General features: G+C 41.4%; 1 protein-coding gene across 6 annotated transcripts in view; it reads left to right on the top strand.

Moving 5' to 3' along the window:
• Positions 1–22,298, top strand: part of VWA3B (von Willebrand factor A domain containing 3B) — a 93,038-nt gene extending 70,740 nt beyond the window's left edge. For 4 of the 6 annotated variants that reach the window (XM_053307844.1, XM_053307847.1, XM_053307845.1 and 1 more), the window contains 8 exons: positions 2,803–2,853; positions 2,969–3,188; positions 9,752–9,866; positions 11,083–11,207; positions 14,186–14,323; positions 15,422–15,519; positions 15,717–15,958; positions 21,935–22,298. In XM_053307844.1, coding sequence (XP_053163819.1) covers positions 2,803–2,853; positions 2,969–3,188; positions 9,752–9,866; positions 11,083–11,207; positions 14,186–14,323; positions 15,422–15,519; positions 15,717–15,958; positions 21,935–22,221 — 1,276 coding nt within the window. In that variant the 3' untranslated portion in view covers positions 22,222–22,298. The remainder of the gene's footprint in view (positions 1–2,802; positions 2,854–2,968; positions 3,189–9,751; positions 9,867–11,082; positions 11,208–14,185; positions 14,324–15,421; positions 15,520–15,716; positions 15,959–21,934) is intronic. The other 2 variants (XR_008319173.1, XM_053307846.1) reach the window with 2 other exon arrangements.
• The last annotated feature ends 252 nt before the right edge of the window (positions 22,299–22,550 follow it).

Below are 22,550 nucleotides of genomic sequence, written 5' to 3'. Positions count from 1 at the left end.
CAAACAGATCTTGAAATCTGCAAAGAATTATGATATGAAATAATCTCCGGTTTATAAAAATGAGCCGGTTAAAAGACAGCAGGTGCATGTCAGAAATAGATACCCCAGGACTCTCAGATTTTATGCTTTTGAATAAATTAAGGGCTTCTATGCATGAGACAAAAAGAATTATCCTGGGGTGTTTGGTTTGACCCTGGAATGCATAAATGCCTCTGGCATTCTCTTGCTGTTCTGAGCTCACTCACACTGCTGGAGAGACACATCTGTACTTCAAGGAGGGATGCGGATAGGGTTAGGGTTCTTGCCAAATTCCATTAGGAGAAGCTGAACTGCACCTGAGGGCCCTGGCACCCAGCCACAGCTGCTTTATAGCAAGGGACCATCTGGAAACTTCCATTCTGCAGGTCAAACTTCTCATTATCCTTTGCTGGAACTTCTGTTGAATGATTATGACAGGGATTTTTTATTTTATTTTTAATTCTCTTTAAAGCAGTGCTATGGTAGAATGAACTGCTGCTAAAATACAGGTAGTTGTTTAAAAATGTAGACTTCCAGTAGATTGTCAGAATGATAAACTGGATTTGGATCCTTTTAAAAGCTGTTCTATATTTTAGCTAGTGTGTTTTGTCTGTTTTTATTTTGTTGTATTATAAATGGTGTTATGGTCCTTGTTTTGACAATAAGGATTAATGTACTTTCATTCTTTCATGCATCTTAGCATGTGATGGGAATCAATGTCAGGCTGATACTATGAATCTAGTTTGTATGCATGTCAGTGGTGACACACACCGGGGTGGTGGGTGGTGGTGGATATTGAGGGGTGGGGCACAGAGAGGACAAAGTGAATTCTGGGAATTGTGGGGGTAGTGGGTGAGTTTTATCCCATGTTAGATTCCTGAAGGAGGGAGAAAACGTATTTTCCATATTTATTTATTTTTATTGTTGAATTTATATTCCACCTTTCATTAAAAACAATCTCAAGGCGAGTTACAAAAGTTTAAAAACATACAATAAAATTTTAATATTTTATATGAGCATATTAATAATTATTAATTATTAGTAATAATTATTAATTAATAATATTAATTAATTAATTAATTAATTAATTATTAGGGGCATATTAATGCTCCTATCTTTAAACACGTTTTCTCTTACACAAGTCTTGTTGATTTTGATGGAACTAATTTTATTATTCACTTACCTGTTCCCTGTCTCATCTACCTTTCATTCTGCCTGTGATGGACATCGTATGTGTTCACTCCAGCAAAGTTAATTTTGGCTAAAACCTGTTAGAATCAAAAGGGATCCAAGCATTTTAGTTTGATTGTCCTCAAAGGGACCTAGCTGTAGCTAACATTTTCTGAATAGTGCTCATGATTTCCCAAGTTTCAGGCATATTTTTGTGTGAAGACATGGGCAGTTATGAAAAAGACTCCTATTAAATTTTCTACTGGACAGTTTGCATATTTTCTGCTTGTTCTATTGTTTTGAATTTCTAAATATAAAAAATTAAAAAGTCTTCATTGGCCCCTACCCATCCCAGTAATTATATTAATGGTGATATAAAGATAAACCAATTAGACTCCTTGGATTTATATAAAAAATATGTTCAGTGTATTTCAGATAAATACCAAGCTAGAGTACTCATGTGCTTGGATAATTATATTTGCTTTCGTCATGTGCACGTACCTCATTTGTAGGGGTGTGCATGGAACCAGCTGGCTCAGGTCGGTTCAAGTCCAGACCGGCTGCGAACCTAGCCGGGCCAGTTCAGCACCCCCTTGAACTGCCCCCCCTGGTTTAGTCTGGTCCGGGGGGAGTTTGCGAACGTTTTTAGGGTTTATTTATTTATTTTTAAAAAATATTTGTTTACCTTACTCCCTTTGGGGGAGTTCCTGGAGTTGATGGGGTGGTGGTGTCCATGGAAGTTCCCCCTCCCCCTGTTGGCCTTCCTTATGCCTTCTTCCGGCTGCTGCTGGTTTTTGGCCTTCTCTTGGCAGCACAGTGGCCATTGTGGAGGCCGCGCACCTGCGCAGTTGGTCTCTGTATGGCTGCCGCGCTGCCAGGAGAAGGCCGAAAAGCCGGCTGAACTGGCTGGAGGGGGGCATAAGGAAGGCCAGTGGGGCAGGGGGAACCTCCGCGGACCCCCCCGCCACCTCCAGAAACTTTCTCGAAGGGAGTAAGGTAATTTTTTTATTTTTATTTCATTTTTAAACCTAAAAAGTTTGTGAACCCCCTGAACATTTGAGGGGTGTTTGATCTGGGGTCTGACCGAACAGGTTTGACATCAAACTGGCTTGATGTCGAGCTGGTTTGCATATCCCTACTCATTTGTAGGACGGTGTGGTGAAGCATAAATGAGAATGTTGGGACAGGTAGACTTGTTCCTATTAGGGCTAACTTGCTACTTTAGGGCAAGTGAGAATAGGAAGCCCCTTTGCAGCTGTGATTATGCTTGAACAACAAGCTTCCCATCTTGAGAAGTCAGTCCAACATAGCAATGTTTTAATTAGTTTTACTGTTTGCTTATATTACTATGTGCTGGATGGAATAGTGTCTGCAGGCTACCTCATATTCTTCATTGACACTGAAATGATCATATTATTACTGTGAGCGATGCTGTTTTCCCGTTGCCTTTATTTTCAGATTATGACGTGAATGTGATGATAAGGATACAGTTTATCTTTTGAGCCCCCTTAAAATAGAAATAACCATGGATTCCTTTTAGAATAAAACATTCCATTTTATTCAGTCTCATTAAGCATACTGCACTCTGAGAGGTGTTGTGTTTTTCATTAACAGGCGCCTTGATCTCATTATTTGGAGAGCATTACCTCAGAAGGAAAAATACAAGTAAGATATTTGCCTTTTTGCTTTTCACTTCAAGAATGTAAATTTTCCGTTGAATGATCATGGCATTCGCAGGTCATATGGGATCGGAACTCAAGTGGTATTGTTGTTTTTAAAGGTTTGAACAGGAACAGCCTGTCTCGTACATGGAACGTAAGGCATCTTTGCTAGAGGTCTTAGAAGATCTGGATTGGCCTGTTGCCCAAGAAGATGTGATGTTGCTGGAAGATGAGATTCTGACAGGTTTAACGTACCTAAAACAAGCCACTGATCTTCAAGAAGCTTCTAGAGAAGAACCCCAGAGAATATGCCCGCTTCAGATCTGTCCCAACCCAGCGGTAGGTGATGTTAGCAATGGGATCAAATACTAGTTTTCAAATATGTCCAATATACTGAAATTGGTTTTCAAAGAGATGAGTTTGACATGACAGCAGAACTCAAAAGTGTATATGCTTGTGTATGAAAATGGCAGCAAGTTAAAGATATGGAAAAGTGCACATAATTTTCTGGATAGTAGCTAAAACAAGGACATCTATGGTGACCTTTGGTGACCAATGTGGTGTTTGTGTTTAGAAAGAAAGAAAGAAAGAAAGAAAGATTGATAAAAAATGTTAGTAGCAAGACTTATTGCCTGCAAAAATACAATCTTTCTTCAACAGCAAAATGTTGATATCTCTGTTTGAAAAGGAACTCTGAAATGGAATCACTGGGAGATGGTCTAAGCGCCCCCGCTCTAAGCTTCATGCCTCAGTGGGGATTTGAACCTGACTCTGCATTCAAAGTCCAACATTCTGTCCAGTGCAGCAGCTTGGCATTGGGCTGCCAGTACTGAACGTGACACTGTAAGGGGCAAACTGCACATTATACGGGAACCATGGATAACACAGCCTCCACAGCCCCTGTCAACTCCCCTCCTCTAGGGTTCGAACTGAACCACACTGGGCCAGTTTGGTTTGGGCTCCTTCGCCCCTCCCCGTTCAGTTCGGGGTTTTTTCCCCATCAACTCCCCTTTTGAACTCCCCCTCTGGGGGGCTTCTCCAAGGTGGTGGTGGGGGTCCGTGGACGTTCCCCCTCCCCTTGCAGGCCTTCCTTCCCCCCCCTAAAAATCGCCTGGTTCAGGCGTCTTCGGCCCTTTCTGGGCCTATTTCCTGGCGCGGAGGCAATTTTGGAGGTAGCTGCACCTGCGCAGTGGGACCTTGCGTGGCCTGGGTCATGACCCAGTTTGAACTTGTTTGCACAGCCCTATTTGTGATGCATGGCTGCAGTGTCATGTGCAGTTTGTTCCTAATGCTTTCATTGCTGTGATGCAGCCTCCTGTCTTCTTTCTTTGCCTGATGTCAAACACAACGGGAGTCCGATTTGCTGAAGTGGGTAGACAGGAGGTAGGCAGGAGTTGCCCATCATCCCCACATCATATTTTGCTGCTGCACAGTTGTTAAAGGGAAAGGTACAGAATCCTAGGGCAGAAGTTGGCAACCATACCTAAAGAGTCTTACTCATGACCCTTGGTAAGTCTCCAGGAGAAAGAGCTCCATTATTGTGACAGCAGTAAATGAGAATGCATTATTATGGTACTTCCCTCAAGAAAGATCATTGAAGAAATGTGGACTGTGACACTTTCAATGGACAGGGGATGTCTGTCGTCTCTGTGGACATTGCTAGTCATTCGAAGCACAGAGCATCACAATCTTTCAGTGCAACAGGTGGGTGCTCACTTCCTCCAGATGAAGGACATCTAAAGCCAAAGGGAGGGCTGCTTAGCTTTTATGGAGTGTTTTCATTCTTACACCCAAGTATGCTTTGTGTCGGGTGTATGGAAATGTACATGCCCATAACTTTTCAGAAGATGAAAATATTTATATGAATAAATATGTACAATAGGGGTAGGTTGTCAGCCCTACAGATCAGTTTAATCTCCAGGAATCAACATCAATTTCCAGGTGACTAATGAAAGCTGTCCTGGAAATTTTAGTGACTTGGTTTTGTGAAAAATATTGGAATAAATATTGGAAAGAAAATCTCCAATAGCTTCAGTCACCAACCCTTAATGGGGAAAAGCTAACACTTATAAACATTATATGTACAGTACATATGGATGTTTCCAAAATCTGAGTATACTTGAGATACAAGGCAAATGTAACCTCTTTAAGCATCCCTCTGTTGTCTTTAACATCAATCATTTGAAGGAAATGGGCACCATTAACTCAGAGGAGTGAAACTCTGTGCTTTGATTGACTGATGTAATCTGTAATTGAAATGGACAGTCCATAAATGGAAACTTTTGCCAAGTAGGATTATGCTAAACTAACCATTCAGTCAGAGACTGAAAGACTTTTTGAATGAATGACTATTAAAATGCTAATAAAGCATTTTAAAAATAGAGGTGTTTAGCTAGTATAACAGATGGAGCTTATCTTTTAAGGAAAGAACAGACCTCTGAGTGATTTCCAATTGTGTATTTCTTCAAATCATTCAACAAAATGGAGAAGCTCTTCTTTTTGCTACTTGTTAAACAAAGCTTGCTTAAGCTCAAACAGGAAGGTTTCTGAAAATGTGCAGCTCTGTCCTATACATGTTTACTCAAAGGTCCCACAGTTCAGTGGAATTTACTCTTGAGTAAGTGTTCATAGGATTGCAGTTTTAATCATGTTTAGGAAGAAATTATTAAAACACATACAACATAATATGTGAATAGGACCCAAGAGTTTGGCTATTAGAATGTATTTAGGTTCTTGTCAAAAGTTAAGGTATAGGGTTCATACAGGAGAGGTCTCAGATTGTTCAAAAGATCTGAGGACGCTAGTCTGACTACAGGTACGACTGCAAATGTTGGAGAAGCTGTGGAGATTATCCAGTGTTGATTTTGCAAAGGCTTCCTTAGCAATGTGCCCACTTCCTATAGGCTTCTTTGTTGGGGTTCCGGTCTATCAACCTGTGTCTTGAAAATGCCTCCTCAATGTGGGAACAGATCAGCCTCTTGTTAACCTCACAGTCTTCTATCCTCCTTCCTCTTGAGAGGTCATCATTTCCAGTCTACTGATAGATTCACACAAACAAATCCTTTCTCCTCTACACAACAGATATCTACACAATGGTTTAGACAATGGGATTTTTTTTGCCTCGGGGCAGGACATTAGAATCGATGGCCTCAGGGTCTCTTCTAATTTCATGTTCCTTCATTCTGTAATTTAGAATTTTAATAGCTTACCATGAATAGTGACTTACCATGTGACTTACCATGAATAGTTTCTGGGGGGAAAAGTTGGATTTTTTTCATTTGAATATAACCTTTGAGGCTTTTGATAATGTATGCTTTTTAATTTTATTTAATATTAAATTGATAAGGTAGTACGGTAAACTGATAATATTTCTCCAGCATAAATTTATACTTCAGCTGAGCAGAAATTTCCATCTTTCACTGGTTCATTCTGGGTATTTTGTTTTCTTGCTGTCCTGACATACCAACATATGCTATGCACCATGATGTGATTAACACTGTGCAATCACTTATCCTGAGACAACCTGCTTTAGCAGTCTAATCAGAGCACCATCTTCAGCAATTGCTAATCTGCAACTGTAAAGCTTTAAGAGTGAGTGGTGGAAATTCAGACAGCATTCAAAATTGCATGGAGCTCAGTGTGGAAATGAAATGTTTCGAATGATTGCTAGGTCTTTCTGTTGTGTTATTTTGCTCTCCTATATAAATGTAAACATCTATTTAATGTGTTATGCCAAAAATAGGTTTTAAAAAAATGGTAGGGCTGATGTTGATGATTTTCTTTGTGTATTAGCAGTGCATCCACTATATTCTTGGAATTAAAACAAGTTCTGGTAGGAACTAATCTGCTTACTTTCCTTTCATTTCCCTACAACTAGTCTAATTTTGGTCCAAATTGGTTAGGCAATTCCTAAGTGAGCCCACATGCCTCAAACATTCGTGCATCCATCATCTTGAATTGGGATGGATGACATCATCACAAACTATGCCTTTGATGTGTCCCTATATATCCCTATAACTATATGAAATTTGGTCCATCCAAATCAGTTCCCACTTGTGCCTCAAATGTTCACATGTCCACCATCTTGGATTGGGGTGGTTAACATCATCTTAAACTATGCCATTGAGGTGTCTGTGTCACTCACTAAAACTCCACAAAATTTGGTCCAAACACACCATTGAGCCATCCCTATGTGACATTACAGCTGTAGCAAATTTGGTTCAAATCAGTTAGGTGGTTCAGAAGTTAGCCTTCAAATGTTCATTTGTATGCCATTTTGAATTGGGGTGAATGACATCATCACAAACTACACTGTGGAGGTGTCCCTATGTATCACTTGCTACAGCTGTACCAAATTTGGTTTAAATCATTTAGACAGTTCACAGGTTAGCCTACATGCACCTCAAATGTTTACGTGTCTGCCATCTTGAATCGGGGTGGATGACATCACCACAGATTACGCCGTTGAGGTGTCCTTATGTATCTTTACAGCTGAGCCCCAATTTGGTTCATATTGGTCCAGACATTGCAAGGTTGATAGGGATACACATACACACACACTGTGCCGGGAGATCTCATAAGCATACATTTCTTAAGGAAAGCAGGCTAACAAGTATTACTGACCTTTTATCACCATGGAGGGTAATAACAATCTTTTTATGGATGTCCTTGGTACATTAGCATTCTGTTTACGCCTGTTCCCAAATTAATAGTGTAGGTTACCAAAAGGTACCAGCATTGCATTATTGAACATTTTGTGTTGTTACTATTATATAGATGGCTGTGAACATGCTCATGCTTTCTAGATGTACTAAAAGTACCCATTTAGGACTGTGGAGGTGGATTCAAAATGAAAGGATTCTTCTGCCTCCTGAACCAATATGAACAAAATCAGGTACAGTTGTAGGAACACATAGGGACACCTCAACAGCATAGTTTGTGAATCCACCCCAATTCAAGATGATGGATTCATGAACATTTGAGGTGCAAGTGGGCTAACTCGTGAATTGTCTAATCGATTTGGACCAAACTTAGTCCAGTTGTAGGGATAGTGAAAGGAAAGTAGGTGGATTTGTTCTTACTAGAACAACTTATTAAGTACTTTGGGAGAAGAAAAATCAAAGTTCGCTGTCTTTCAGCTTGCTTCATTTGTCTTTCTAAAAGGAAGAAATGTGTAGGGCAATTGCATATTTTTGTTCTGGCTCCAGTGAAAGGTAGACCTTGCAGTTTGGTAAATTTTGATTGTCTGATATCAGCACATAGTAGTTATCTAGAAAACAAAGTGCTCACATGATTGCAACCCCAGGAGTTAAAGCATAAGGGAGAGAGAATAACTAGCACTTATAAAGCACTTTTCAAGTCTTCAGTGCACACATTATCTCAGTGATGAGTAAGCAGCACTGATAATGAGGTTGCGTGTAAAGGGGTTATCTGGAGGAAATAGCTGAAGAAAAGAACCAGGAGGTGTCCAGTTTTTCTGCAATGATCGGATTTTTATTTGTTCACCTCACTTATCATTTTCTCCTGGGAAGCTTGCTCTTGTGCTCCAAGCTAGTTGCAGCCTTTAGCAGTGCCTTCAAACTCATATACCTTTTGTCTTGTGTAGTACAGCTATCCCGCCCTCCCCCCTTGCAAAAAAAGAAAAGAAAAAAAAGAGAGAATATACAGTATATTTGTCCTGCATCCCATTCTGTTTTCTGGAACATAGGAAGCTGCCTTATACCAAGTTGGAACACTGGTCCATCTAACTTAGTACTATTTATGCTTTCAGCAGCTTTCTAAGGTTTTAGGCAGGAGTCTTTCTCAGATGCCAGGAATTGAACCTGGGACCTTTTGCATGCAAAGCAGATACTCTGTCATGGAGGTATGGCCCCATCCCCTAAGGGGGATATATCACAGCTGACAGTGCCCACATGTAATCACCCATCCAAATTCAAACTAGGGTGAACCCTGTTTAACAAAGGAGACAATTCATCCTCGTTATCACAAGACCAGCTCTCCACCCTGGCTCTTTGTATCCCAGGGCCCAGCAAGAGATGATGAGGGCAGAACCTTTTGCTGTCGGTGAGATTAGTTGCATCCCAGCTTGGAATTCAAAAAACGGAGATGTTATTTCAATAGTGTTAATCCAGGGATTGAACCAGGGATTTCCTACATGCAAAACATGTCCTCTGCCATTTAACTATGGCCCCTTGATTGACGAATACAGCTACCTTAACCATTTTTCAAGTGGGGACTACTTTGACAAAAAAACCCTTCAGTGTGAGAGCCATTTCCCACCTGACTGACCTCCAGGTGGTGCTTAGTTTTCCCCCGTGCTAAGGAGGGGCTGTTAAGTGAAACAGAGTCCTATTAAGCCCCAGTGTCATCTTTGGAGGCATGCACAGGGCACCAGGAAGTTTAGTCCTTCCCATAACATTTCCAGCTTGATGGGGAAAGCACTGGGAAGGTCAAAGCTTCCCAATGTTCTGTGCACCCTTTCTAAGATGGCACTGGGCCTTGAGAGGGTTCTACTTCCTTTAAAGGAGTCCCACTGATGCTAGGCAAAGTGCAGTATTGCATGGGGGGAACTGTCACCTCTGTCCGGTGCTATGAGGGTTAGGGTGGAGTATTTGGCTTGGGCTGAAGTTTTGCACAGGCCTAATAAACAATTAGTCCAGGAGCCAAATGTACTGGCTCCTAGCCCTTGCAGTGAAGAACACTGGCCCAATTCATTCTGAATGCTGAAAATAGGTGGCATAGTGGCATAACACCTAAAATGTGCTAGGCATTTCTTGAAAGGTCAATATTTGGTTTCATGCATGCTGCTCCACTGCATGTTCTGCGTTTTCTGTTGATATTGCCCATTTATGATAGACATCCCAACAATGGAAAAATCTCTCTCTCATACACCTGTGATACAGAGACATGAAGCAAAGCTACTACCGGCAAAGAAGCAGCAGAAAGGAAAAGCATTTGATGCTCTCAGAGGTCGGAAGGTTATTGCAAGATCAGAAAGCACAGGATTTTATTATCCGGGTAATAAATACTGGCTGTGTATGAAAGTGACGTTATGGTCTGGAATTGTACCCTAAAAGCATCAAGGTTTTAAGGGCCCATTCTCAAGACCTGATGTGTGCCTATAAATATTTATAGATATTTTTAATTGTAAACCACCATGAGACCTAGTCAGAGGCCATCTATAAATGTGTTAAATGAATAAATGCTTAGAAGGTTGCGGAAGGAAGCACGGCCACCTACTAAGATGCCTCTACAAGGTCACCAAAGATTACCTTAACCCTGGGCTGCACAACTTTGGCCTTCCAGCTATTTTTAGATGACAACTCTCATCATCCCCAGCCCCAGTGCCCAATAGTCAAGGATAAGGGGAGTTGTAATCCAACACCGTCATGTGGGCTGAAGTTGTGCAGCCCTGTGTTAACCAGTATTTTTTAAAATGGTAATCTTGGCAGTGTGCAGCAGGGGAAAAAGGTGAGCACACATGAGACTGATAGGGGCACTATTTATGTTGGGACAGATCTGAAAATTGGGGAATGAAATCTTGCCTCTTAATTGGAATGCCCATCTATGTTCCTTGTGGATTCTATATCTTACCACAGTTTGCACATCTTGAAGTTTTTCTCCATGACCAACAGCCTAATTTTGCACGCTGTCTGGCACAGATTGTCCATAGCAGAGGGAAATAGCTGCTGTAAGAAATCCTTAGAAGCCTCTCATACTAATCTTAGAAACATCCTCCCCCTCCAAAAAGGAGCTGGGGATTCCAGTGATGTCCTAGCTGTTGTTTGTTCCCCAACATCAGAGTGAAAGAAATGGGACTATTATTAAACTGAATACTAAATTTGAAGTGGATTAAATTCTGCTGCAAGCAGTGGTGGAACTAGAATTCTGAGCACAAGGAAGTTTCATATGCTTAGAGTTCTAGTTCTACCACCTGTCTTGATGAGTCAAGCCATTGGTCCAGTCAGCCCAGGATGGTCTGCAGAAGGACTTGTTGGATTGTCACAAGCATTCTAAAGTCTTGGGCAGGCATCTTTTACAGGCCTCCTATCTGAGTTCCTTTTAACTAGAGATTCTGGGGATTCACCCTGTGACCTTCTGCATGAAAAACGTGTTCTCCCACTGAGCTTCCTGACAAATTACAATTTAAATATTTGGATTTATTTCATATAGCACAAAACATTGCATGCAGTCTGAATCATGGAGTATTTTTTAAAACACATCTTTGTTCTAGGGACAGCAATAAGAAGCATCACTTCTTGTTATGCACTTGTTGATTTTGTTAATGGACAAACTGAGATTGTCCCACTGAGGTTCATTATGCCTGTGGGTGGTGCAATGCCTTGCCCACCCTTACAGGTAAGTCGATTATTTCTTAAGATCTTTTATGCTCATTATTCAGTGTAGATGGTGATTGCATTATTTCAGCACCACAAGTATGCAAGAGCTAAAGGCTGATCCTTTAGAGCCAGCTGGCTTATCTGTATGGCAATTAGGCCTCTGGTGGTTTCTCACATCTCCTTACATAGGGGCAGACGAAGGGCAGGGCCTCTACCCTGTTTCCCAGCTCCATCATCATCATCATCATCATCATCATCATCATCATCATCATCATCATCATTTTTACATTTATATCCCGCTCTTCCTCCAAGGAGCTCAGAGCGGTGTACTACATACTTGAATTTCTCTTTCACAACAACCCTGTGAAGTAGGTTAGGCTGAGAGAGAAGTGACTGGCCCAGAGTCACCCAGCTAGTATCATGGCTGAATGGGGATTTGAACTCGGGTCTCCCCGGTCCTATTCCAGCACTCTAACCACTACACCACGCTGGCTCTCTTGCGGTGGTGACCCACGCTGGCTACCCTGTGGGTTTCCTTCTAGGCAGATGTGTGGACAGGTCCACAACTGTCCACACTCTCCTCTAGTGAGAGGAGAGCTGGTTTTGTAGCAAGCATGACTTGTTCCCTTAGCTAAGCAGGGTCCACCCCGGTTGCATATGAATGGGAGACTAGAAGTGTGAGCACTCTCAGGGGATGGAGCCACTCAGGGAAGAGCAGAAGGTTTCAAGTTCCCTCCCTGGCTTTTCCAAGATAGGGCTAAGAGAGATTCCTGCTTGCAACCTTGGAGAAGGCGCTGCCAATCTGTGAAGACAATACTGAGTTAGATAAACCAATGGTCTGACTCAGTAAATGGCAGCTTCCTATGTTCCCTGTGTTCCTATGTAACTGTATAAGAACATGAGTTACCACAGATGCTATTATTATATAATGGACAGATTTTTCTCTTCTTAAAAAACCATGCTCAACCCACAATGAGATCATAGAATCTTAGAGCTGGAAGTGACCTTGTAAGCCTTCTAGTCAACTCCCCCACCCAGCAACAACTCACTAGGAAAACAAACCCCCATTGCTTGCTTGATGGGCAGTGATGCTGGTCACTAGACCAATAAGGAGAATCCTGTGACAGGTTACATTTTTTAGTGCTTGTTCAAGGTGTTGTTTATATGTGTTTAAATTTATATGTATTTATTGTTTGTGAACTTCCTAGAGCCTTTGGAGTCAGGCAGCATATAAAATAAATGAAAATAATAATAATAATAATAATAATAATAATAATAATAATAATAGGGTTTAATACTGGCTGCACAAGAACAGGCACTAAGAACAAATGCAATAAGAGCAAAAGTAGAAAAATCCACCACAAACAGCAAGTGCCTCCTTTGTAAAGAAGCAGATGAAACAGTGGACCACCTGATCAGCTGTTGTAAGAAGATCGCACAGACTGACTACAAACAAAGGCATGACAAGGTAGCAGGAATGATACACTGGAACATCTGCAAAAAATACAAGCTACCTGTAGCCAAGAATTGGTGGGACCATAAAATTGAAAAAGTTGAAGAAAATGAAGATGTAAAAATATTATGGGACTTCCGACTACAAACAGACAAACATCTGCCACACAATACACCAGATATAACTGTAGTCGAGAAGAAAGAAAAACAAGTCAAAATAATCGACATAGCAATACCGGGGATAGCAGAATAGAAGAAAAAGAAATAGAAAAAATCACCAAATACAAAGATCTACAAATTGAAATTGAAAGGCTGTGGCAGAAAAAGACCAAAATAATCCCAGTGATAATTGGCGCCCTGGGTGCAGTCCCAAAAGACCTTGAAGAGCACCTCAACACCATAGGGGCCACAGAAATCACCATCAGCCAATTACAAAAAGCAGCTTTACTGGGAACAGCCTATATTCTGCGACGATATCTATAACTATTGACAATAAAATTCTGGCATCCCAGGTCCTTGGGAAGGACTCGATGTCTGGATGGAACAAGCTGGTCAATGACACCTGTCTGACTGTGTAAACAAGAAATAATAATAATAATAATAAATAAGCTCATCCTCTCTAATAAAATGCTTGGTGTCCGTCCGTGCCTCCCTGCCCTGTTCTGCGCCTGCGCGAAGCGCAGGCCCAGAACAGGGCAAGGGAGACACGCTCGCCGGCACTGGCAGCCATCTTGTGTGGCCAGAAGCGGCCGCCCCGAAGAAGCCGGAGAGGTGGCGGCGGGGGAAAGTGACCGAGGCGGCGGCAGAGCCGCCGCCTCGGCCAAAATAGATGGAGGCCGGGGACGGAGCGGAGGCCATGTAACTTTAAAAAAAAAATTGCTCCCGCGGCCGACGCCGCCGACCGCCCACCCTCCCTCCCAGCTGCCGAGTCCCCCTTACCCTGGCCGACTGCTGTCGGCCGAAGACTGCCCTCAATTTAAGAGGCAGAGAGGAGCTCGCAAGCAGAGCTCCTCTCTGTGCAAAGCCTCTTGCCGAACTGCCGCTTTGGGCACAAGGGACGCAAGTGCCCAAAGCGGCAGTTCGGCAAGAGGCTTTGCACAGAGAGGAGCTCTGCTTGCGAGCTCCTCTCTGCCTCTTAAATTGAGGGCAGTCTTCGGCCGACAGCAGTCGGCCAGGGTAAGGGGGACTCGGCAGCTGGGAGGGAGAGTGGGCGGTCGGCGGCGGCGGCCGCGGGAGCAATTTTTTTTTAAAGTTACATGGCCTCCGCTCCGCCCCCGGTCCCGGCCTCCGTCTCCCCGGCCTGGCGGGGGCAAGTGCCTGGGCCGATTTGGCCCTTAAAGGTGGAGGGGGGGCGTACGGCGGAGGGAGGGGGAATGGCGGCGGGCGGCCAGGAGCGCCATTACTAGCGCCCGTTATTCAATGGGCCAAAATTCACTTGTACTGTATAATTGCATCATCATCTTGCTTAATTTTGAAAAGATATGACTTCAGGACAACTACATTTAAAATGGATGTGCTCAACCCAGCTCTTCTCTGGTTTTGCAGATTGGAGACTACGTACTTGCTAGAGTTAGCAAGCAATCGGGAGATGAGGTTTATGTACCTGGTATTGTCATAGCAACACCAGATAAAACTGGTACAGATGATAAACTCTATGCAATTTTGAAATATAACAACAAAAAGGTAGGCAAGTGGGCAGGTAGACACGTTAATAGATCATGGACACTAATAACTTTTCCATCTGTGGAACAAAATAGGTAGATTTGGCACATTTTTTCTCTTGCCAGCTGCAGCTGATGTAGAAAGTGATCAATTAGCATATTAAGCATGTATGATTAATAATGTGGAATGTCTGCATTCAAATGCTACTTTGTCTTAATGGTCTTTTTGTTGGCCTTAAGCTTCATCCTAGGGCTGCCTTTGAAAATGGTCCAGAAACTGTAGTTGGTACAAAATAGGGCTGCAAGTTTTTTAACTGGGATTGGGTGCTTTGATCATATTATGTCAGTGCTTTGTCAGCTGCACTGGCTCCCAGTCTGTTTCCAGGCCCAATTCAAAGTGCTGATTTTAAAAGCCCTAAATGGCTTGGGACCAGGTTACCTGAGAGAGTGCCTTGCCCCATATGTCCCGACTCAGACCTTAAGATCTTCTTCAGAGGCCCCATCTCCGAGTTCCTCGCGAAATGAGGTGTGGCGGATGGCTACTGGGGAGAGGGCCTTTTTGGTGGTTGTACCCCATTTATGGAACAGCCTCCCCAGTGAGATTTGCCTGGCACCATTAGTTTGTTCTTTTAGACTCGAGGCGAAGACTTTTCTTTTCACTCAATTTTTAAAATTTGATTTTAAAAACAGATTTAGGAAAAAGGTTTTTAATGGTTTTGTTTTGTAATTTGGTGTGTGTGTGTGTGTTGTGATTCGCTGTGTTTTATGTGTTTTTATTGGGTGTTTTAATGTTGTGTTGAGCTGTCCAGATTACGATTTGTTATGGAGTGGCTAACAAATAAAGTTTTTATTATTATTTAAAAGCAAAACAAAAAAAGAAGCATCAGCCTGTTCTTCCACATTTGTTTGAGCACCACCAATTGCTTTCCAGTTCACTATGCTATATTTTAGATGTTTCCAATAAGTTATCCTTTGCTCCATTGCACCTGCATAAATTTTTAAAAGGAGCATTAAATTTCTAAAATTTGCTTTATGTACAAGTTGCTTTAATTTTAATTTTTGATTATGAAGTTTAGATGTCACAGAATGTAAAGGAATGGATGGTGTTTTGTTACTACAGGGATACTGTGTACGAAATGGGCTTATTAAAATCAGTCATAGAAGGTATACCTGTTCCTGCTGCTACATAAGCATGAGCCGGATGATGGATTACGTTGTGTGAGTGTGCCTAAATCTTATTCTTTTCTTTTCATACATGTGAATGTGTGTGCTTGCACACATTTACCTGGAGTATGTGAATATGAAATAGATACAGAAAAGGTATTACAAACAAATATGCCTGATTTTTACATATATGTTTTTGTTATCTCATGTTAGTGAAAAAAATAATCCCATTAATCTCCTTTGGATTCTAGGCCAAATGTAAAGATTGCGAAGCACTTCCACAGAGCACTTCCAAGTGGGGGGAGAGAGAAAAAGACAGTCTCCGTAGGAGGAGACTTGAAGAAGAAGAAGAAAACAGGAAGAGCTAAGAACAAGAAAGAGCACAGCAAGGAGGCAGCTACATCTGACTCTGATGAGGTGGTATTTGTTCCCAGAAGGGTGGTGAAATGGAGAGAAAATAATTCACCCCTCCATGTGAAAGAAAGAAGAGAAGGTACAATAAGTAATCTGGAGAAAGAGTAGTGAAGTCATAAGGTCAGATACATCAAAGATGGAGCAGTTGCATTAGGTCTATTGAACTGTGACCTGCCCCATATTTACTACAGCTATGCCTGGATTATACATAGTCAGGAATCTTCTTTGGGCGGACTCTCACAGCCCAAGACATTTGACTGCCCATTTGTTCTCTTGTTTCCCCCCAAACAACTTAGCATTTGACGTTTATTCATTTCCTACTTTAGTATTCCCTTCTGTTCACTTTCATGTAGCCAAATGATTCAACATTTTAAAGCTTTTTTTGTTATTTTTTGTTATCCTCAGTAATTTGGGCTGATCCCTGGGAGTCATCCTTAATATAAGCAATATTGAGGGCCAAACCACATTAGGGATGTGCTTCAAGGTTGAACGTGTTTCACATGGGACTGGTTCGGTTCGACTGTTCGGGGTCAAATGGAACCTCTCCCTGTTCAGTGGGACCCCCGCCCCCTGGTGGTTCATGAGTTTTTTATTTTTTAAAAAATATTTTTTTTAACACTTACCCCCTCTGGGGGAGTTGTCCGAGGCAGCAGGAGTGGGGGGTGGGTCCACGGACGTTCAACCTCCCCTGCCGGCTTCCCTCTCTCCACACTTCGGCCTTTTCCCCCTTGGTGCAGTGGCTTTTGGGGGGTCCACTGCGCCCACACAATGAGCCTCTGAATGGCCTGGGCATGACTGAGGCCGGTGGGAGGAGGGGGAACCTCCATGGACCTCCCCGCCACTGCCTCGGACAACTCCCCCAGAGAAGGGAATTTGATTTTTTTTAAATTTAAATTTAAAAAAACCAACCCCCCCAAACAACAACAACAACAAATCAGCTAATGACCCTGCCCCCTGAACTGAACCTGAGGGTGGTAGTGGTTCCGAGGGGGGTGCTGGACCAAACTGGCCCAGTCCAGTTTGGGTCCAATTCAGACTCTAACTGACCAACTGGTTCCATGCACACCCCTAAACCACATGTAACATGGAGATGTGTAGTTAAATCTCCTGTCCTTAAAAACAACAACATAAAAACCCCACAACTTAAAATAGCTGAGGGTGGTGGCTCTGATCTCTACTGGTACCGTGTCCTGGCAGGGGGAGTGTTTATTCCTTCTCCTCATGAGCTAAATCCTCCACAAATTGTTGTTAGTCCCACAACTTTAAAAAAGGAGATATTGATCTGGGATCGCCCTAGTCATGTGGGTTTGGCCTTTTGATGGCACCATAGTCCAGATTTATCACCAGTCATATAGAATTCATTGTAAATAGGGACTGATGCCCTTCCCTGGCAAGCTCCTCAGAGTATCTTCACTTTTTGCTAAGTAAGATGCAACAAAACTATTGGAAAATTCTTTAAGCCTTCTAGTCTGTGGTGAAGGTACTTTTCTCTAGAAGGTAGGCATTTGCGTATCGTTTTTTTAAAATTAAATGAAAATCTCTTTATTATGTTAGTGGTATATTTTTTAAACATAGAATTATGAAGGAAACTTTATTACAGTCAATGACAAGCTGTTAAAAGTAAATAATATAGAATTAATATTCATTTGGAGCACCGAGGCCTGATTTGCACAATGCACACCCATTCCACAATGTTTCAGCATTCAGTTTGTAGCTGAGCATATGAACTGCCTCTCTTGAAATCTTTTGGATGCTTGAAATACTTGAGATGGTGTGAAGTATTGTAAAAGCTGGTTCTGCTCTGTGAGGGTTGCCTCAGATAGTAAACATCAGGCTACATCAGTGAGGACCTTGTTTGATGTTGGAGTTACCGTATTTTACGGACTATAAGACGCTACGGACTATAAGACGCACCTTAATTTTAATCCAGTTTTTCAGAGTTTTAACATATTAAACTGTTAAAACATATAAGACGCACCTGAATTTTGGCGGATATTTTTCGAGGAAAAAAGTGAGTCTTATAGTCCATAAAATACAGTATTAGGTTATGAACATGCATATGTGAATTTGGAATATGCTGTTCTTTCTCCCTTCTGGGTGAGCTTTAGCCTCTCCTTCTTCAACATTCCTCAGATCAGTGAATCTACTTAACAGGAACACCAACATGAGTAAGAGCTTCTATTGTGCATGAAATATATTTTTGTAAATCATGGAGGTTTTTCTCACATGCAGCCTAACCCAACTAGGGAAGCCCAGCCTTGGTTAGGCTGCAAGTGAGAACCACCAGGATCAGGCCCAATCCCGGTGGGGCAGCGCTTTTAAGCCCAGGTTTTAGCTGAGGTTTAAGGAGCAGATGCTCTGCGCCCAGCCCAGCTAGTGTTTCTTTATTGTGTGTGTGTGTGTGTGGTTTACCTAAATAGCTGCTCCAAATGTGATTCAAATGCTTAGTTTAAACCAGGATTTGGATTGTGTGTAGAGTAGCGGTTTGGATATTGATAATCATATGATAAAGCAACGCGATGGGAGGATGTCTTTGAAAGCCATTGGGAGAGGCATGCTCTCAGTGTGCCACCTTGTAATTGTGTGGGCTGGAAAAATATCATCTAAACTGGTCCTTCATGATCGTGTGTTTGCTTCCATTTACTTGAATGACTGATCATCCTGCATTGTGGGCATAATGTTAAACATTATTATTGTTAGAATTGCGTCTATATATTGTTTTATTCCCCTTGTTCTTGCTGCTTCTGGAACAGGCATAGTACAGACTATAGTCAGAGGCGTATCTAGGGAAAATAGCACCTAGGGCAAGCACTGAAATTGCGCCCCCTGTCCAAACATCTGACACCCATCTTTTAGATAACTTTACTATAATATCAGCTGAAAAATATAAGCCAAGCTCGTTAATCTTTTAAAATTTCAAAAACTATTTAGCAGTGGATGTAGCCAGACCAAAAAATGCTTGGAAACTACAAATTTCAGTATGCTGGGGCTCATGAAATACCCAAATACTATTTGGAGGTGTACTTGGAAAACTAAACAGAAGTGCCTATCTAATTCTTTACTAAGCATTGTAGCATCACTATTACATAAGTTTTAAAAATAAATGGAGAATTTGGCTTTTCCCAGATACTCTGAAAATAATTAAAGGATATGCAGAGTAAACTGTGTCACTGCTTGGAATAGATTCTGGTATTTCAGAAAGACAGTTCAAATGAGAGAAAGAGAGCAAGAAACTCCAGGTGGGCCTTAATACTAAGGATTTCACACTGATTCAAAGACAAACTCACCATTAATAGCCATATTATTAAGACACCACATTTAACTCACTTATCATAAGAAGCAAAGTAAGAGCAAATGAATACAATCCTAGCTCATAAGCTTCAGCTCAGTATTCACAAGCCCTGATTCTCTGTACATAGTGCCAAACCGAATAAGTGTACAGTGACTTATATTAAATTAATTTTTTTTTTAACCTGTAGCCCCTTCGGGGCGCTTCCTATAGGCCGTGGGAGGGGGGCATCTGCAAAGGTTACCCCTCCCACTGCTGGCCTCTAGGGCCTCGCAGAGACCATTTGAGCATGTGCTGTGGCCATTTTTAAAAATAATTGGGTTTTTTTTTTTAAATGGCTGCTGGAAACAAATGGCCACCATGCATGCTCAAATGGCCTCTGTGAGGCCTGGCATGGCCTAGGGCCATTTGAGCATGTGCAGTGGCCATTTTGTTTTTGGTGGCCATTTTTTTAAAAAAAAAATTATTTTAAGAATTTGTGCCCCCCTTCAAGTGGTGCCCAGGGCACGTGCCCTGCCTGCCCTACCCTAGATACGCCCCTGACTATAGTTCTTTGTTAGTATAACTCCACCTCTTGTGTCTTTCCATAGTGTATGTTGTATGTTTAAATCATGATACTAGATTTCAATAAAACAAGGTAAAATCAGAAATATTTCATTGTGCATTCATTAGCATTATTGCTTTTTAACAGATTTTATTGCAGTCCTTATATTTTCCTTCACTCCAAACACCTTATCTCCCCTTTGCTCTAGTTTTCTCTCCTTGATGCTTCAAGGAAGAGAATAGAGCCTTTCTGTAGACATATTTTTGGGGTGGGTGGGTGCTGGAAATAACCTTTTAATGAAATGCAAACTGATGAATTAATCCATTCTGATTCTAGGGCCAATCTTTCTTCCTTTTCTTACCAGAGATTGTAAGGCAGCAATAATTTTGATAAATTGAATACTTCCATCTGCTGGTCATAGCTTTGGGTCCATTTCACACCACCTATATCCTGTCATTTATGGCAGCTGCCATGCAGTTTAAGGACCTTGAAATGGGATTTTTTATGTAGACCATAAAGACACTTGCTGATTTGTCCTCAAATGTGCTCTCCCTCACTAGCAGCCTTTCTCTTAATTCAAACAGAACTTAAAAACCAACAATGAGATACTTCTCAGTAGAGAGCAGATACTAATAGATAGTTGACAGTAAAGTTGTTTTTGGTCAACTCCATTTCAATGCAGATACTAGAAAGCATTTTTTTAAAAGCAGGTCCAATGAACGTGCATATACAAAGTACACTCAGCCAGTGGTGCCTTTCTCTGATATGGGGGCATTTCTCCATTTAGTTCAATGTCTCAAGTTGGTTAGATAGGAGACTTGTAAATGACAGTTATTCTTTATTTTGTTATTACATCTCTGTTATGCCTAAACACAGTCTCCAGGCAGTGTACAAGTAAAAAATTACAGTAAAATCAGATTTTAAAAAAAAAAATTAACCATTTTAAAACCAAATTAAAAATATACCCATAATTTATCATGATTTTGAATGAAGATAGCTGCCAAATTGTCATTTGATCTCTCTTACAACTTCTCTAAACCTGCTTTCAGAATATTTTATTCATAGAGCTCCTTTGACTATACTTCTAAATTAGGCATCTCTAAGCATACTGGACATACTTTAACTCTTATTTTACTTTTAAAAGTTTAGATTTTCCTAATTTGAAGATAGTTCAAAGCAGCTCACAACAGCATTAAAAGCAACAAACATCAAATTTAATAAACTAAAAACAAAAAGAAACATTAAATGATGCAAAAACAATGCAAAACACTCAAGAGGTAGCAAAATAGATGAATAAAAACCACTCCATAATGATAGTTTTCCCTTCCTTAGTGTGCAAATAAAAAAGAGATGGGGTAAGAAGAACAAAATATGTCAAATTAGAGGACCCTCAATTTCTCAGTAACAATGGACTGGTTCAGATTAATATTGGCCCACAGCAGCCCTTAAACACAATAGCACTGGGTCTGTAGCACCCATGTGCCTGCCCTGACATCAGTCAAAGATGTGCTGATGCGATCTTGGCACATCCTTTAATTGTACATGAGGGGTAATAATCCAAATAGCCTTTCTACATATGCGACAAAATCCTGTTAAACGTTTGATTTTGGTCGCTACAATTATTGGATGCATGACAATATAACCCCACTGAATCAGACTCTGATCAGATCCAATAATTTCATCCAGAAATTATGTATATCTAGAGATATACATATCAGGTGGTATATAACCATGACAAATGAATAAATAATAATCAGTCAATGTGCAGCCGTAGTATTTGCACACAAGTATTTCAGAACTCCATTTGCTCTGCAATGTGCTGCTTTTCTGTGTGTGCATGCATCCTCATTCACTCTTATTAAGAGAGGAGCTCCATGCATGCATGGGTACCTTTGTGTACCCAAACTGCAACTTCGATTGGAATTTGTATTGAAGTGTTTTCTGACAGGGGAATTCCATATTCTCATCAAACCCGTCTAACCCATTTCCGATTTTTGGACTGGGGCAGCTTTGCATCAACCGGTGACTCATCTCTTTCCCCATCTATATTCACAAGTACACAGCCAGTAAATAAATCGCATTTTGGCAGTTTGCTTTATTCCTCATTATGTGTTTATCTTCTTTTTGTATGTCTAAGAGGTAGAAAAGCTGTGTGTATGTGTGTATTTTTTCAAAAGATCTCATGAAGCGCTTCCCATTCTTTCCAACGTCTTGTCTGACAGCACCTTATTCAGCATGCCGCCGTTCTTCAAGGGACACAGACCGGTGGCTCTCTTCCAGCACTTCTGATTATCGGCTGCCTAGGCAGCTTAGTTCCTCCCATCTTTCAGTGCACCGCAAGAGTGCCCCGCAGCTTGCTAGGACATTCAGCAGTAGCAGCAGCACCAGTAATGGCTCCATGTCGAGTATTGAGAAGGTAGAAGAGTTGGCCAGACGCCTTCAGCAGTACCATATAGCTCAAAGGCAAAGCCTCTCTGAAGATATGAGTCAAGACCAGAGCATGTCATGAATGCTGAGGGGAGGGAGTCATCATCACCAGCTATGAAACAGTATTCTGCCAATGCTAAATAAACCATTTTAATTTGATATTAAACTTTTAGTATTAAAATTGTACACCATAGGGGAAAAAATTGCTTTGGAGATGTGTTGGCTGAGATTTTTTTGTTTGAAAAAAATCTGGCCATGTAATTATAAATAAATATCCAGAGCGCTTTGGCACATGCCTTAAATCTGCATAGATTGTCTCAACTATATGTCAGCATGGCAGCTTTGTTGTGAGAATATAATGCAATAATGTCACAGATGTCGGTGGGCCTTTCCTGATGGCAATAAACTGTG

Source organism: Hemicordylus capensis, chromosome 3, assembly GCF_027244095.1.
Source record: "Hemicordylus capensis ecotype Gifberg chromosome 3, rHemCap1.1.pri, whole genome shotgun sequence".
Taxonomy (NCBI): domain Eukaryota; kingdom Metazoa; phylum Chordata; class Lepidosauria; order Squamata; family Cordylidae; genus Hemicordylus; species Hemicordylus capensis.
Note: the sequence above shows the minus strand (reverse complement) of the source record. Positions and strands in the feature narration are given on the sequence as shown.